The sequence below is a fragment of the Myodes glareolus genome, chromosome 7 (assembly GCF_982192425.1).
Source record: "Myodes glareolus chromosome 7, mMyoGla1.1, whole genome shotgun sequence".
Classification (NCBI taxonomy): domain Eukaryota; kingdom Metazoa; phylum Chordata; class Mammalia; order Rodentia; family Cricetidae; genus Myodes; species Myodes glareolus.
This window is the reverse complement of record NC_142032.1, coordinates 56,269,419-56,286,468: the sequence shown is the minus strand read 5'-3', so window position 1 is coordinate 56,286,468 and position 17,050 is coordinate 56,269,419. Positions and strand designations below refer to the sequence as shown.

The window sequence follows — 17,050 nt, the reverse complement described above, 5'->3', positions numbered from 1 at the left end:
TCAGGAGCCAGAGGCAGGCGGATCTCTGCGAGTTTGAGGCCAGCCTGTTCCACAGAGTGAGTTCCAGAACAGCCAAGACTAAGACTACACAGAGAAACGCTGTCTCAACTCACCCCACCCCAAAAAAGTAGTGAGAGCAAGAACCTGGAGGAAGGAACTGAGGCCATGGAGGGGAGCTGCTTACTGGTTTGCTCAACCTGCTTTCTTATAGAACCCAGGACCACTGGCCCAGAGGTGGTACCGCCTACAATGGGCTGGGTCCTCCTCCATCAATCATTTAAGAAAATGTTTATAGGTTGGCCCACCGCCTCTTATGGAGGCATTTTCTCAGTCGAGGCTCCTCCTCCCAGATGACTGTAGTTTGTGTCAAGTTGACACAAATCCAGCCAGCATCCCGACAGGAGTATTTTGTCTTAGTGAAAAGTGCCTGTCCCTGTGGCTGGAGAAATGCCTCAGAGGTTAAAAGCACCGACTGCTCTTCCAGAGGATCTGGGTTCAATTCCCAGCATCCACATGACATCTACATGACAGATCATAGCTGCCTTTAACTCCAGTTCCAGGGGACTCCTGCATACAGACATACTTGCAGGCAAAACACCAATGCATACAAAGATTTTCGTTTCTGGGGGTCAGGGTTTGCAGATAAAGTGCCAGTACTAGTCACAATTCCAGTCTTCCTTTGCAAGAGCAACAGGTGATTTCAAAGAAGAAAAGGGTTAGAGAAATGGCTTCAATGGTTAAGAGTACTAATTGGTCTTCCAGAGGACACAGTTTCACAACCACCCATAACTGCGGTTCCAAGGGATCACATGCCATCTTTTGACCTCCGAGGGCATCAGACACACACATGGTGCACATATTTGCATGCATAAACCATAAAACATAAAATAAATCTAGGCATGGAGGTGCACGTCTTTAATCCCATCACTTAGGAGACAGAGGCAGGTGGATTTCTGTGAGAAGAAAAGGTGGCCCCGGGGTAGTAGCTGAATTTCCCACATGTGAAATACAGAATGTCAATAAAGAAAACCCTTCAAACAACTTATGGTTTTGGACAGCAATGTTTTAAATCACTCAGGAACAGTGTATCACTGAAGTAGATGCCCATTTTCAGAGGGGACTGTCTTGAATGAGACTTCTGATCTCAATTCACTGCTGGTTGCTCTTCTGGGATTGTTTCCATTTCTGCCTGATCTGTCACTGTAGCAAACACGGCAACAGATCCATTATCACAGTGTGGACAAAGTATACTAAGCCAGTGGCTCACAGGCTACCACTCCTCCAGACTTGTGGTATTTTCCAGAAGTTGACCTTGTGATGAGGGAGTCACAATATATGCAGCATTGCCCTTGCCCACTCCAGAGAGATTAAATGAATGGTTCCTTCAGCTCCATAATTGGCAGATTATGGTGATAATTTATCGGGCTGAGTGGTTTTATTTTGGCACGATCTGCCATCCAGAGATGAATCTGTGTCATTGAACATGCCATTTACAGCTAACAGTGGTGTGCTTTTTATCCCAGAAGCTACAGAAACCATTCTTTCTCTGTCCAGCCACCAGCTCCCAAATAATGACACGGAGACTTCTTATTAATTGTGAAAGCTCGACCTTAGCTTAGGCTTGTCCCACTAGCTCTTTTTTTTAATTTATTTATTATGTATATAGTGTTCTGGGCACCAGATCTCATTATAGATGGGTGTGAGCCATCATGTGGTTGCTGGGAATTGAACTCAGGACCTCCGGAACAGCAGTCAGTTCTCCTAACCTCTGAGCCATCTCTCCAGCCCCCCCACTAGCTCTTGTAGCTTAAATTAACCTGCTTCTATTTATCTGCGGTTTATCATGTGACTTTTTTACCTTTCTTTTATTTTGTATGACCGACTCCCTCCGTGTCTCGTTGGTGTCTCATTGGCATCTTGCGTTTAGATTCCTCCTCCTGTTCCTCTCTCTCCCTGGAAGTCCCACCTATCTCCCCTGCCTAGCTATTGGCTGTTCAACTTTTTATTGCACTAGTCACAGCAATACGTCTTCACACAGTGTACAAATATCCCTCAACAAGTCAGTCAACAATAGCTGATAACTGCGTGTTCAGCCTGTCCTTGCGCTATGATACTGTGTTGCTGAGTGCTGAAATGACTTCCTCAAATCAACTCAAGCAATTTATGGTTTTCCTCTGGGTCCATGTACCTAAGTGATGCAGCCTTATCACTGTGTTTAGTTGGCCCATGGAAGGGACTATCTCCTCACCCACATCCTTTGTAATGATTGTAAAAAGAGACCTGGAGATTTATCTGGAGCAATTTAGAAAATTCCAGGCTTCACATTTGCCATTACTGGGCATGCTGCTTCTTTTGCCTCACAGTAACCCCCGGCCAGTCAATTTGGCCCAAGTTCAGGTTGCAGTAGGATCCAAAAAGTGCCTAGGAGATTGGGCACTTAACGATCCAGGTCACCAGAACTCTCTTGTTGGACCAACATGGGCTCTAGACCAGGGCTATAACTGCTGTCCTGAGTTTTGTTCACTTCTCTGAGTCCCACATGCAGGGTGGGGCATCTAATAAAAATGCCCTTATTTCTCTCCCACCTGAATTTCACGGTTGAAATGTTGAGGATGGGGTGCTTAGGTCAAAGGTGAAGTTCTAAGAATAGGAATGAATGAGCCAGGGAAGTTGTATGGCTATGAGTTTGAAGCTAGTCTAATTCACAGTGAGTTCCAGGTTAGCCAGGGCAACATAGTAAGACGCTGTTCAAAGGGAAAAGAAAGGAATTTGAGCATTTTGTGAGAGAGCAGGGCAAACAACCACCTTGTTCCCAAGAGAGGGATGCCTCAAGATTGTATGGCAGGGGAGACATTATGACCTTTGTCTCCATAACCTTTTCTCCTTGATACTTCCTTACCAAGGAAAGCACTTTATTCTACTGCTCCTAAAATTGTCAGAAATTCATTAGATTTAACCAATTTGTGGTCTGTTGTTCCTCGCTAGGTAGTTGATTGGCTGCTGTTTTAAGCAGCCGTCCAGGGAGGTGGGAAGCAGCAGGAGCTTTCCATGGAAGAGTCAAAAGGGTCAGCTCAATAACAGACCACGGCTATTGTGATCCATAGACTCTAGGCCCTCTCTGTGGATCAGGACAGTCTTTGCAATTGTTTTTATTTGTTTATTTTCACTTTCTGTATATGTGTGTTTTTCACGTGTGCATGCCTGTGCCCTGTGTGAGTGCTTGGTGCCCATGGAGGCCAGAAGAGAGCATCAGATTCCCTGGCACTGGAATTACAGATGGTTGAAAGCCACCATATGGGTGCTGGAAGAGAATGAAGGTTGTCCGGCAAAGCAGCAAGTGCCTTTAACTGATGAGCCATCTCTTTACTTTTTGTGACAGGGTCTTACTACATAACCCTGGCTGGTCTAGAACTTGCTATGTAGACCAGGCTGGCCTCAAACTCAAATATCCCCTGTCTCTACTCCTAAGTGCTAAAATTATAATCAACTTTTTTTCTCGAAACAAGGTTTCTCTGTAGCTTTGGAACCTGTCCTGGAACTAGCTCTTGTAGACCAGGCTGGCCTCAAACTCACAGAGATCCGCCTGCCTCTGCCTCCTGAGAGCTGGAATTAAAGGCCTGTGGTATTACAACCCCGCCTAAGTGCTGAAATTAAAGGTGTAGATCACCACACCTTAACCCATTTTTTCTTTTCTCTGCAACATGAATTCACCTGACATTTCTGCTAAACAAGACAGGACTGCATGGGCCTGAAATACAGAACCAGATTCAGCTTTTGGAGTGTGTGTGTGTGTGTGTGTGTGTGGTGTGTGTGTGTGTGTGTGTGGTGTGTGTGTGTGGTGTGTGTGTGTGTGTGGTGTGTGTGTGTGGTGTGTGTGGTGTGTGTGTGTGTGGTGTGTGTGTGTGTGTGTGTGGTGTGTGTGTGGTGTGTGTGTGTGTGTGTGTGGTGTGTGTGTGTGGTGTGTGTGTGTGTGTGTGTGGCAGTACTTTGACTGAAACCCTGTTGTTGGTTGTTGTTGCTCATTCGTTTGTTTGCTTGCTTTTTCTCTTCGGCTCTTTTGCTCTTTAGTCTTTTGGGGGGGGCCACCACCCAGCTCTCAAATAAATCACAAGGAGTCTTTTTCCTTCTTATAAATGCCTGGCTTTAGCTTGGCTTGTTTTTAGCCAGCTTTTCTAAACTTAAATTATCCCAACTACCTTTTGCCTCTGGATTTTTATCTTTCTCTGTTCTGTTCCTTTTTTTCCTTCCTACTCCTGCCTGACTGGGTAGCTGGCCCTTAGTATCCTCTTCTCCTTGTTCTCTTGCTCCTTTTTTTCTCCTTTTATTTATTCTTTCTGCCTGCCAGCCCCACCTATCCCTTTCCTGCCTCACTATTGGCTGTTGAGCCCAACCAGGTGTTTTAGACAGGCAAAGTAACACAGCTTCACAGAGTTAAATAAGTGCAACATGAAGGAATGCAGCCCATCTTTGCATCATTAAACAAATGTTCCACAACATAAACAAATGTAACACGTCTTTAACTAATATTCCACAACAGAACCCAGAACTCTGGATGTGCTAGGCGAGTACCCGACCACTAAGCTACATCCCAGCCACTTGATGGGGTTTTCTTTAGAGGAGGTATTGAACCACGAGCTGCTTGGGAAAGCATCTCAATTAATTTCTTTTTGAGAGGGTCTTATATTTCCCAGGCTCAGTCGGAACTCATTATAGAATGGAGGCTAACTTTGAGCTCTGGGTCCTCCTGCCACTACCTCTCAAGGTCTGCTGCAACCGGTATGCTCACAACGCCGGGCTTACCCTGGCTGATTCTCTAGAGGACGCTAAGGTCACACCAGTGTCACCATTCCAACTTGCAAATAAGGAGAGTGTGGCTTGGAGAAGATAGGAGAGGTGTCCGCGGCCACCCAGCTCGGATGGCCCAACACTCCGTCCTGATCATCCATGCTCCTCTGACTCTGAGTTCTCACCAGCCGTTTCCTGCGTGTGAAGGGTGTGAGGAATGTTCAGTACTCCTCAGTGCATCCAGTGTGATGAGCCTGGGGGTGTGGCTCAGCTGTAGAGAACATGCCGCGGCTGCTGGGGTTCTGTGACCAGTCCACAGGAAGGGTGGGGAGTGTGAAGCTAAGTTCATTTAATTTCATCATCGAATCCTGGCAGTGCTCATTATTTTAGTAGCCACAGTAAGTGATAAATCTGAGCTAGCCATGGTAGCATCCATCTGTAATCCCAGCATTCAAGAGTTAAGGCAGGAGGATTGATTTGAGTTCAAAGCCAGTAAGATACATTATGAAACTCTAGCTCAGAATATAAACATAGATTGGGAATGTGGTTCAATGAAAGCCTGTTTTTCTATTATGTTCAAAGCCTTAGACCCCTAGTACTACCAAAAACATCGCCAACAGAGAGTGGCAGGCACAGGTAGTAGGCCGTCTTTGGAGGGGACTCTTCAGGACATAGCTGTCTCCCCGCAGGCTCCTGCAGTGCCAGCCTTTCTCAGCTAGATGTGATGGCACACTCCTCTCATCCCAACACTCACAAGTCAGAGGCAGGAGGATCTCTGTGAGCACAAGACCAGCCTGGTGTCCAAAGTGAGTTTCAGGACAGCCAGGGCTATGTAAAGAGACCCTGACTCAAAAAGAAAAAAAAAAAAACGACCTGAGGAGTAGTCCCTATCTCTGTCACCCACACTATCCCCAGAACCATGTCTTTCCTCGGAGTCTAGAAGCTTCCCAGAGACAGATGCGGGCATATGTCAGTCCTACTGAATTCTCCAAATACCACCCAGCTCACTGTAGCGCTTAGATGTAGAGGAAAGAGCAAAGACATAACATATGCCCAGCTCTAGCTAGCATGAATATTAATGGAGATTAACTGATTCCACACATCCTCTGAACCTGGGTTCTGCGCTTCTTTGTCTTGTTGATCTATGAATTCCATCCACCTATATTCAGGATGTTTGTGGGTTTCCCACCTCATTCCTCATTCTAAAATCATGGGTTACCTTAACACAGTGAGGCTCTGTTCATTCCCTACAGCTGACTCACTGGGTAACCCGAGTCGAATTGTTTCACCTTTCAAAGGTTGGGTTTCCCCTGTGCATTGTCAGGGAGTGGATGAAACAGCCTAACTGTGTATATTGTAAACAACAGATGTTCTTGTCACTCTTCATGCAGTCAGTCAACAAACCACAGCACCATGGGTGTCTCTCATTGCTCTGGGATCTGGAGGTGAAAGTGTGCCTTCCGTAGAAAGTGGGTAAATGGACAATACGCAAGTGAACATGTTGATCCTTAAAGAAGAGTTCAGGGGGGCTGGAGAGATGACTCAGTGGTTAAGAGCACTGCCTGCTCTTCCAGAGGTCCTGAGTTCAATTTCCAGCAACCACATGGAGGTTCACAACCATCTGTAAAGAGATCTGGTGCCCTCTTCAGACAGGACAGTATATACATAATAAATCTTAAAAAGAAGAAGAAGAAGAAGAAGAAGAAGAAGAAGAAGAAGAAGAAGAAGAAGAAGAAGAAGAAGAAGAAGAAGAAGAAGAAGAAGAAGAAGAAGAGTTCAGGGTTGGAGATGGAACTCATGTAGCATTCATGATGTGTTGGATCCCAGCGCTACATAAGCCTGGTGTGCTGTTTCAAGTCCAGCACTTAGGGGTCGTTCCCAGCTCCACTTGGAGTTTGAGGCCAGAGATTCTGTCTAAAACACAGGAGGTAGTGGCCGGATGGTGATGGCACACACCTTTAATCCCAGCACTCGGGAGGCAGAGACAGGTGGATCTCCATGAATTTGAGGCCATCCTGGTCAGCAGAGTGAGTTCCAAGACAGACTCCAAAGCTACAGAAACCCTTGTCTCGAAAAGAAATATGTTATGCATATTAGTGTTTTATTTGTAAGTATGTCTGTATACCACACACATGCAGTATACACAGAAGCCAGAAGAGGGCATCAGATCCCCTGGGTCTGAGTTACAGACAGTTGTGAGCTGCTGTGTAGGTTGCTGGGAACTGAACCTGGGTTCTGTGGAAGAGCAGCCATTGAGCCATCTTAATCACTGAGCCATCTATCTGGCCTCTTCAAAAAAATTAAATATTTTATGTGTTTGAGTGTTTCTCCTGCACACATATTTGTGTGTGCCACATTCTTGCCTGGTACCCGAGACAGTCAAAAGAGGGCATCTGATTCCCTGGAACTGGAGTTACCGATTGTGGCTGCTATGTGGGTACTTAGGATCAAACCCAGTTCCTCAAAAGAGTAGCAAATGCTCTTAACTTCTGAGTCATGTCTCCAGCTCCCGAAAGATATTTGGTTGCTTTTGTTGCTGTTTTGTTTTTTATTGTTTTTTTTTCCTTCAAGAAAGGTTTTTCTGTTTATCCCTAGCTGTCCTGGAACTCATTCTGTAGACCAGGCTGGCCAATCCACCTGCCTCTGCCTCCCGAGTGCTGGGATTAAAGGTGTGCACCACCACTACCTGGTGAAAGAAATGTTTCTTAAACAAAAGATGAACTTGACCTCTGGTCTCCGCTGGCATGTGATAACACATACACCCACTCGCCCCTCCCATAGACAGAAGCACACAGATACATACACACAAAATAAATACAATAAAAGGTGGCTCTGATTCTAAGTGGAGGACAAACCAGGGGAGGGACAGGAGTTTTGGGAGGATCTTCTAGCAGCCTTAATGGTCTGGAATGACCTTGGGCAACTCTGACATCTAGGAAGATGGGGGACCTTGGATGGTGAGGGGACTAGAAAAGGCAGGTGGAGCGGGATGCCACATTGAACCATCTCAGCTTTCCCTGCAGCTCCGCTTCATCCCCTACAGCATGCTGTATGGGTGGTCACACCGGGGTATTGAACCCCAGAATCAGCTAGAACTGGACAGGAGGAGGTTGGAGACAGGGTTTATTTCTCAGACTCCTTTCTGCCTACAGGGACTCAGGAGCCTTGGGTACCTGTTGATGATCCACTGCGTAGCCCTCCACACAGCTTCAGCTCCAGGGTTCTCCCCAGTTAGTCTGGGGATATAGAGGCTCTTCTTATGGTCTCCTCGATGGCTGTTGCTGATCTGCAGCGGAAAGGGCTCTTTCCTAGCTGGTTCCTCCACCCTGCTCCTCTCACCCACTTGAAGGGTGTCTGTCACTTCTTGCTGAGGCGCTGAGAGCCTAAGGAGTCTGGCAGTGATTGTATGTGTAGACCATCACAGCTGGCTGGTGCTGTGCTCTGGCAGGGGCTCTCACTGCTCCCTGAGTCCCTGCAGCAGCCCAGGACAAGGGCTGTCTCCACTCGCAGCAACACCGTGCACACCGGGTCACACACCGCTCTCAAAACATTCCTTTGGCTTTTCCACATCCAGCTCCTCTCGAGCCACTCTGCTGCCCCTTCTGGGTCTTCTGGACGACTCTCCTGGAGCGCAGGAATGGCGACTTACCTGGTTTCTCTGGGCCCTCAGAAAAGGGAGAACACAGCACCCGAGTCCCCCTTTCCTACGGTGGTGTTTCCTACTGTTCCCTATGTGCTGACCACTCAGCCTCTGTCCCCAGTCTGCCTTGGGCTCTAGTGGCTCTGCTTCAAAGACTTGAAGTGGATCCCCAGTGCTTCCCTCTCCTCTCCTTTCTCCCACCCTGCCAGGGGATCAGGTCAACCCAGAGACCCATTCACATCACCTGACTCTCCAGCACCTTCCACTTCACAGAATCTCTGCATTCCACAGCGCAAATCCGGTCACATTCCTCCCAGGGGCGAAGTCAACAGCTCCCTGTCTTGTCCGGATTCAGTGCCCGCTGGTGAAAATTAAGCTCAAATTTCTCACCATGACCTACACCCCTGCTCCTGGACCCAGAGTGAAGTGCCGTCCCCCTTCCCACTTTGTTGCTCCTCTGGCCTTTCCTCAGGCTTAGAAAGGATAAAGAGCAGAATTCCCACTCTCCCCTCTGCATTGTTCTCCAGAGCCTCTTTTCTGCCTTCCTCAGTTTCCCAGGATCCCCCCAAGGTTTCCCTCAGAACCGCCCTCCAGTGTCTAGTGGAAAAGCCTGTTTGAAAGAAGGCTTCTCGGACCCCCGCCCACCCCCACCCCCTTACCGGCCGCTCCCCCCCAGCCCCCACTTCGACCCCCAACCTTCCCCTCAGGCCGCCAGTGCTTGTGCTCTGCTCCTCAGTTGGAGAACTAGATCTCATTTTGTGGGCAAGAAATCCAAGGCTTGGAGAGATCAAGACTCCAAGCCTGGCCTGCTTGGCTGTGCTGTGTTCCAAGGTGAGCCACCGCCTCCTCTAGGCAGGGGAGGGGCAGGTTTATATGAGTGGGAAGGAAAACGTGTAAAACCTTCAGCTCCACTCCTGCCAAGTGGTTAGTATTCAGTGTCCCTGCCCACTGCAGTGTGACTAGAGCAGGAGGGACAGGGTCCCCCCTCACAAGTCCTCCTGGATTCCAGCAACAAAGAATCCTCTGGGGACACAGAGGCCACCCCCTCCCAGCATTGCAGCAGTGGGCCCAAGCTACTGAGTGATTCAAGCAGGTCTCATCAAATGCCACCCCCCCCCCATCTCTCTGAATCTATCCAGACAAATTCAGCCTTAAAGTAAAAACCACTAGCTCTTTGGAGATGTGTGCCTAAAGTTAAGCCCAAACCCCTCTTCACTACCCCATGGTTCCCCCAGGGAGAGGGTTTGGCATGAACCTGACTTGGCATAGTTCTGACCCTGGTCACCCCTTGCCCTGCAAAGTTCTTTGAGTCAGACACTGGATCCTGAGGTCTCCTGGCATGCTCTCGCCTATGGTCCAGCTCCAGGACACCACAGCCTCCCTTTCAAAGCAGTGAGTAAGCCTCGCTCCTCTCCAGCCCCTGCCACCCCTGCCCCCGGACCCTGCCGTGCTCCTCCCCAGCCCCCTGAGCACTCAAGCAGCGCGCCCCTTCTCGACTGTTAGCCTGGGAAGGGGGCCAGGCCCTGAGCTCAGACCTTGGCGATTCCAGAGTGTCTGAGGCCCAGAGCCAGCGCCGCCAGTCAGGCCAGACGAGGGGAAAGGGGGGAGGTGGCAGGGTGGGCACCAGGAAGCCTTCCAAAAGGGGGGTTGGCAGGGAAGGTGGGTGTTTAGCTTTGTTCTTTCTGCTCTTCTTCCGGACCCTACAGACTTCTTTCTTGGACCTCAGTGAACCCTAGGCAGATGCTCCTGCTTAAATCCTTTCCTTCGAGAGAAGATACAATCAGGATTAAGGAGCTATGACTTCGGGGCTTCAAGAACCCCTACATGTACAGAGACCGATGAGCAAAAGTTAACAGGCCTCTGGACTTCCAAACAAGGCCCATCTGCCTCGGTTTCCCCATTTTTGACCGGGTGGGAAAGGAGCTGAGCGGGAAGGTGTGCACAGGCCTCCGCACCCCGCCCGGAGGAATCTGGCGGGACAGGCCGGTGAGTCCCAGGTGAGGACTCTGGAAAGGACCCAGCTCGGTTCCCGCGCCGGGCGGGCACCTGGGGGACAACCTCCACTCCAGCCGGCGCCCTCCCAGCTGCACACCGTGCTTCTCCGGTCAGTAGTGACGACGCTTGAACCAAGGGGAAAAGAGAGAGAAAGGAAAAAAAAACTGTCTCCTTGGCCCGGGGCCAGCGTCCCAGCCCCCCTCGCCGCCGGCGCGCTCCAGCCAGGGAAAACAACTGCTCACTTCTCCCTGCGTCCTCCCCGCGCGCTCCCAGCTTCCCGGCGGCCGCGGGAGAGGAGCCCGGCCAGGGGGAGGCGCGGAGCGGGCCGGCCGCCCGGCCTTCCTCTCCCCTCGCTCCTCCTCTCCGCCTCCACTTGCTCCGGCCTCCTCGCTCCTGCCTCATTTCGGGGCCTGGTTGGGTTTTCTCCCGGCCAGGGAAGTTTCTTCGCTCTACCCGCAGTGCAGCTTCCACCTCACTCCCTCGCAGCGGGGATCCCGGTCGCTCCTGCTGTCCCCTCCCTGCCCTCGGCCTCGGCTCCCCCACCACCCCGCTTTGCCCTCTGCAGCCCTCTCCCCGGGCTCCCAGCTCTCGATCCTTGCCGGGGTTCGCCCCCCTGCCGTCACCTCCCCGGGGTCGTGCGGCCCCGGATGCCCGGGCCCCGAGGGGCTGCCCGCGGCCTGGCCCCTGCGATGCGCCCAGCCGGGGCATCGGGGCTGCTGGCGCTGCTGCTGCTGGCGTTGCTGGGCCCGGGCGGCGGGGCCGAGGGGGGGCCGGCCGGCGAGCGGGGCACGGGCGGGGGCGGGGCGCTGGCCCGCGAGCGCTTCAAGGTGGTCTTTGCTCCGGTGATCTGCAAGCGGACCTGTCTGAAGGGCCAGTGTCGGGACAGCTGTCAGCAGGGCTCCAATATGACGCTCATCGGAGAGAACGGCCACAGTACCGACACGCTCACCGGCTCTGGCTTCCGCGTGGGTGAGGGCCGGGGGCTCTGACTGGGGCCATAGGGAAGGGCAGGCCAGACTACAGCACTAGGCAGGAAGCAGAGTGGAACATTGGGCATAAGAGATGGAGTATAGCAATCGGAGATCTGGGAACCAGGATGCTTGAGAGTCTGCACTCCTTAGAAGCCAGAGTTGAGGGGATGCTTGGAAGCCTGGACTTTTAAGTATTGGGTTAGGGTTGAGACTTGAGCTGGGGTCTCAGAAGACACAGGCTTCTTAGGAGGTGCTCAGTTATAGGAGGGAGCAGACAGGGGCTTAAAGAGATGAGAACAAGGGTAGAAAGTCCAGAGAAGCGGATAAACATTTCCCTAAGAAACAGAAATCTTTTTAAATTGTCTGGTTTGGCATGGTGGAAGGAGACACCTGTGTTCTCTGGGAGGAGGAGCTAAGGTCAGGACTGGGGTGGGGGAGTTAGTTGTTGGCAAAATCTGAGGGGGAAAGGCTTTGAGGCCATTAGTGGGGTGCTAAGAAATGGTACGGGCCTGGAGGGGGGTCGTTTTGGGTCTTCAATCAGCTAGTCCATTTCCTATATCACCCATAAGCTCCAGACACCTCACAGGCCCCAGAGCTGCCTCTACCCCAAAGCTGAGGGACCTCCTGGTCAGCCTAGAGCCTACCCCTTCCTCAGCATCTCTAAAGAGAAGGCCTGGGGCTCCAGACTCCTCCCCTGGAGCCCTGCGGGCCAGGCAGGGGGGAGGTGTCCCAGCAGTAATTACCCTCCTGGACAGGGTAATTAGGCCGTGCCCAGGATGGTACCAGGAAAACAGCCCCTCTCACACATTCCTGTGTTCACTCATAGCTCCAGAGCAAAGAAGTTCCAGTCATGTGTTTCACAGTTGTGTGTGTGTGTGTGTGTGTGTGTGTGTGTGTGTACAGGGGCATGCACAGGCTTTGGCATGGCACACTCAGATTAGTTCATGTTCTGTGAGTCTCGGGTGTGTGTCTACAGTCACTGTCTGGGAGTGTTTACACACTGAGCCCATATTTGTGTCAGTGAGTCTGTGTGTGACAGGCCCCTCCTGGTCATCCTGTGCAGGCTGCTGTCTCTCCATGCTGCCCACATCCCCCAGGCTCAGTGCCCGGGCCACAGTGGGAGGGTGTCACAGAGAGGTCACTCTCACCACGCAGGGTGACTCACTGGAAGGCAGGAAGGAGAGGATCCTGCCTCCTCTGGCCCAGGACACACCTCTGTTGCCTTCGAGGCCTGGCCTCTGGAAACTGTGCAGGATGGGAGGGCTAATCTAGGATGCTCCATGTCCACCCAGAGGATCAGGAGTGAGCACGGCCACCTTCCCACCCCAGAGAACAGGCAGGAGAGGGCTGGAGATGGAACTCAGGGACACAAGACTAGAAGCACGTGTTGCTTTCTCGACCCCTGTACCTCCTCTGGGACACAAAGCTGAGGATCACAAGACTTTGTCCTCCAAAACACCTTCTATAGTGGGAGAGGCAGGTATGAGGACGACCCAGCGAAGTGCCAGCCAGGCTGGGCAGCGGGTGGAGAATGAGGAAGCCTTCTTCCTGGGAGAGAAACGTCCAAAAGGGTTCCATCTGGACATGCAGCAATAGTGAAGGACTCTGGACTAGAGAAAAGGCGGAGCTAACGCCCTGAGAATACTGGTACACTAGTATGAGGTAGGTAGGGTCTGGCCAGGGACGTTCAGGGAAGAACAGAGGGAGCTGGACTGAAAAACGGTTCTGAAACATGGCCTCAAATGTTCAGACGGGGAGTAGAACAAGAAAATGAGTGAAGGGGTGGGGCTCTTTTTTGCTTGAACTTTGCCGGAGGCAGGTTTCTCCAGTCACGCTGGCATTGTAGGCAAGTGGAAGAGAGGCAGAAGCCCTGAGGGAGACCAGTGATGAGTTCCAGAGACACTGTGAAGGCTGTAAAAGGGAGGATTGGAGTCTGAGCTCCCAGCAGTGAGCCAGCTGGATAGAGGTCCTGAGTTCTGACAATTTCAGGGGCCAGATCCTGGTGAGGTCAGGCAGAGATTGACAGCTGTATGAGCTGGATGGGTAGTAGTATGGAGGGAGGGGGTGAGGATGAGCTAGGGAGAGGCTTGAGGCCTGAATTGAAGAGAGAACTTTAGCTGTCACTTCTACACAGTCTGTACCACACTGGGCCAAGCATCTGTATAGGCATTGCCTCCAAGGGAGCATCACTACCATGAATGAGAGCACAGAAGCATGAGCAGGGAAAATTGCTTGGAGACAGAAGGACATATGACCAGAATTTAAGCCTGGAATTTATGATTCCAGAATCCATCTTGGATAGAAAGGTGTTAGTGACCTACAGAAGGCTATTTCCATGTGTGAGACCTGTTTTTAAAAAAAAGTCAGCTTCCCAATTGGTCAGAGCCAATACGTGGCAAGGAAGTTGAGCCAGGATGTGGGTGATGATGATGGCCTGGGAACTGAAGAGCAACCAGGCCCTGACCCCTGCCTGTCTCCTCCTCACAGTGGTATGCCCTCTACCCTGCATGAATGGTGGCCAGTGCTCCTCCCGAAACCAGTGTCTGTGTCCCCCGGACTTCACGGGGCGCTTCTGCCAGGTGCCCGCTGCAGGAACTGGAGCCGGCACCGGCAGTTCAGGCCCCGGACTGGCCCGGACTGGGGCCATGTCCACAGGCCCGCTGCCGCCCCTTGCTCCAGAAGGCGAGTCTGTGGCTAGCAAACACGCCATCTACGCGGTGCAGGTGATCGCGGATCCTCCCGGGCCGGGGGAGGGACCCCCTGCCCAACATGCTGCTTTCCTGGTGCCTCTGGGGCCAGGACAAATCTCAGCAGAAGGTACTAGGAGACGGGCAACCCGGGGGTGCTGAGACGGGCGGGCAATAAGGGTGGCCGGATCTGGGCGCGGGCCAGGCCCTGGAGGAGCTCAGCAACGTGACCCTCCAGGCGCGGGACAGCCCTGAGGCCACCGCGCCCCGCCCCCCAGTGCAGGCTCCGCCCCCCGTGGTGAACGTGCGTGTCCATCACCCTCCGGAAGCTTCCGTTCAGGTGCACCGCATAGAAGGGGCAAATGCAGAAGGCCCAGCCTCCTCCCAGCACCTGCTGCCACATCCCAAGCCCCCGCACCCGAGGCCACCCACCCAAAAGCCATTGGGCCGCTGCTTTCAGGATACACTGCCTAAGCAGCCCGTGAGTAAACCCACAATTCCCTATCTATCTTAGGGTCACCCTTATTACCAGAACAGCATGCAATTGAGTGTCACAGGTTAGGGATGGAAAAAGAAAAGGGGCTTCAGGAAAGGAGGTAAATACAGGAGGGACGCTCTGATTCCTCTCCATATTCCTTCCTCTAGTGTGGCAGCAACCCTTTGCCTGGCCTCACCAAGCAGGAAGATTGCTGTGGGAGCATCGGTACTGCCTGGGGACAAAGCAAGTGCCACAAGTGCCCACAGCTTCAGTGTGAGTGCATGACTCAGTGTGGCATCTCCTATAGGGTGACCCAGCTCTCTTTCTCCCATCCCTGCCATAGGAGTCTCTGACCCTGTGCCCACCAGATCCTCTCTTCCCTCCCCAGAGCCTTTCCTGCAGCACCCCCCCGTATTTCCTCATCTTGTGACTGTTGTGTCTGTCCTTTCTCTGCAGATACAGGGGTGCAGAAGCCAGGACCTGTACGTGGGGAAGTGGGTGCTGACTGCCCTCAAGGCTACAAGAGGCTCAACAGCACCCATTGCCAGGGTATGGTCAGCTGGAGACCCTGGTGGGCAGGCGGTCATGGCAGCGGGGGGGGGGGGTGTCCCAAGGTGAGAGAGAAAGGAGTCTAACCAAGGTAGAACCCTCAAGTGTGTGTAGCAGCTTGCTGCCACCTTATGGCCCCAGTTACAATGATCAAACTGCTCATCACAGACATCAATGAATGTGCGATGCCCGGCATGTGTCGCCATGGAGACTGCCTCAACAACCCTGGCTCTTATCGCTGTGTCTGCCCACCTGGTCATAGCTTGGGCCCCTCACGGACACAGTGCATTGGTAAGACTTGGGGACTCCTGGTCCTGGGAATTCACAAGGCATGGATGGAAGGGAAGCAGCTCCAAGCAGTCAGAGGTCAGAGGTCAGAGGTCAGAAGATATCCACGTGGGGTAAGGGTTGAGAGCAGAAGCAGCAAGACCCAGAGCACACAAAATCAGTGGTGAGTCGCACGAAAGCCAAGGTTAGAGCTCACGTGAGGTCAGATGAAATCAGGGACCTGTAAGTCACTTGTTTGATGAGAAGAACAAATGAAATTCAGAACTCAAATCAGGAGTCAGTGGTCACACAGGTCAGGAAATCACACGAGGTCGTGGCCACATACCACGTAGAGAAACAGGGTCTAGAGTAACTGCACTGAGAGGGGCAGTGTTCAGGTCCTGGCCTCCACCACCACCTCTGCAGCCGACAAACCAGAGGAGAAGAGCCTGTGTTTTCGCCTGGTGAGCACCGAACACCAGTGCCAGCATCCCCTGACCACACGCCTCACCCGCCAACTCTGCTGCTGCAGTGTGGGAAAAGCCTGGGGTGCACGGTGTCAGCGCTGTCCAGCAGATGGTACAGGTAAGTCAGGGGTGTATAGGGGATAGCGGGGGCTGGGGCAAGCTGTACCTGTCCAGGAATTCACTTACTGTGTCTGCATCTTGACCACAGCAGCCTTCAAGGAGATCTGTCCGGCTGGGAAGGGGTACCATATCCTCACCTCCCACCAGACGCTCACCATCCAGGGTGAAAGTGACTTTTCCCTTTTCCTGCACCCTGATGGACCACCCAAACCCCAGCAGCTCCCTGAGAGCCCCAGCAGAGCACCACCACCTGAAGACACAGAGGAAGAGAGAGGTCTGACTTGATCCGGTGACTCCAGATCTACAGATAAGACTCACAGCCTAACCTCCTAAGGCAGTGGTTCTCAACCTGTGGGCTGTGACCCTTTGGGGGTTCACATATCAGATATTTACACTATGACTCATAAAAGTAGCAAAATTACAGTTATGAAGTAGCAACAAAATAATTTTATGGTTGGGGGTCACCACAACATGAGGAACTGTATTAAAGGGTCACAGCATTAGGAGGTTTTAAACCACCATTGTAAGGTTTAATTCCCTAGCCTAAACCACTGACCCCAGGCCTTACCCTCTTACCCTCAGCCTCAGTTTGACCATAACTATCACCTCCTAGTCCAGCATTGTACAAACCTAGCTCAGTGCTGTTAGGTGGTTAGCACACACCTTTAATCCCAGCACGTGGGAGGTGGAGGCAGAGGCAGGTGGATCTCTGTGAGTTCCAGGCCAGCCTGGTCTACAGAGTGAGTTCCAGGACAGCCAAGGCTACATTGAGAAACCCTATCTTGAAAACAAACAAATAAAACAAAACAAACAAACAAACCTAGCCCAACCAATGCTCTTTAGACAACGACCACCAAGCAAACATACCCTAATCCCAGGATCTAAACTTTGACCCTTGACCCAAAGGTGTAAATTTTGAACTCTCAGAGATTTCCCCTAGCCGTTGATCCTTGATTCTTCACCTCCCATCCTGACATTCAATACCTTATCTTCTCTTTTAGGCATGACCATGGACCCCGTGAGTATAGGAGCCCAAGTGGAGGGGGTAGGGAGACAAAGGAAGCAAGGAGGGCTTACCTTACTATCAACCA

The 17,050-nt window shown here is 51.9% G+C and overlaps 1 protein-coding gene across 3 annotated transcripts in view; it reads left to right on the top strand.

Annotated features, from left to right (window-relative positions):
• The first annotated feature begins 10,670 nt into the window (after positions 1 to 10,670).
• Positions 10,671 to 17,050, top strand: part of Ltbp3 (latent transforming growth factor beta binding protein 3) — a 15,373-nt gene continuing 8,993 nt past the window's right edge. Inside the window, exons 1-9 of one of the 3 annotated variants that reach the window (XM_085693541.2) lie at positions 10,671 to 11,389; positions 13,879 to 14,208; positions 14,357 to 14,559; positions 14,724 to 14,829; positions 15,013 to 15,105; positions 15,274 to 15,396; positions 15,799 to 15,957; positions 16,048 to 16,233; positions 16,961 to 16,977. In XM_085693541.2, the coding sequence (XP_085549667.2) occupies positions 11,068 to 11,389; positions 13,879 to 14,208; positions 14,357 to 14,559; positions 14,724 to 14,829; positions 15,013 to 15,105; positions 15,274 to 15,396; positions 15,799 to 15,957; positions 16,048 to 16,233; positions 16,961 to 16,977 (1,539 nt within the window). In that variant the 5' untranslated portion in view covers positions 10,671 to 11,067. The remainder of the gene's footprint in view (positions 11,390 to 13,878; positions 14,209 to 14,356; positions 14,560 to 14,723; positions 14,830 to 15,012; positions 15,106 to 15,273; positions 15,397 to 15,798; positions 15,958 to 16,047; positions 16,234 to 16,960; positions 16,978 to 17,050) is intronic. The other 2 variants (XM_048457878.3, XM_048457879.3) reach the window with 2 other exon arrangements.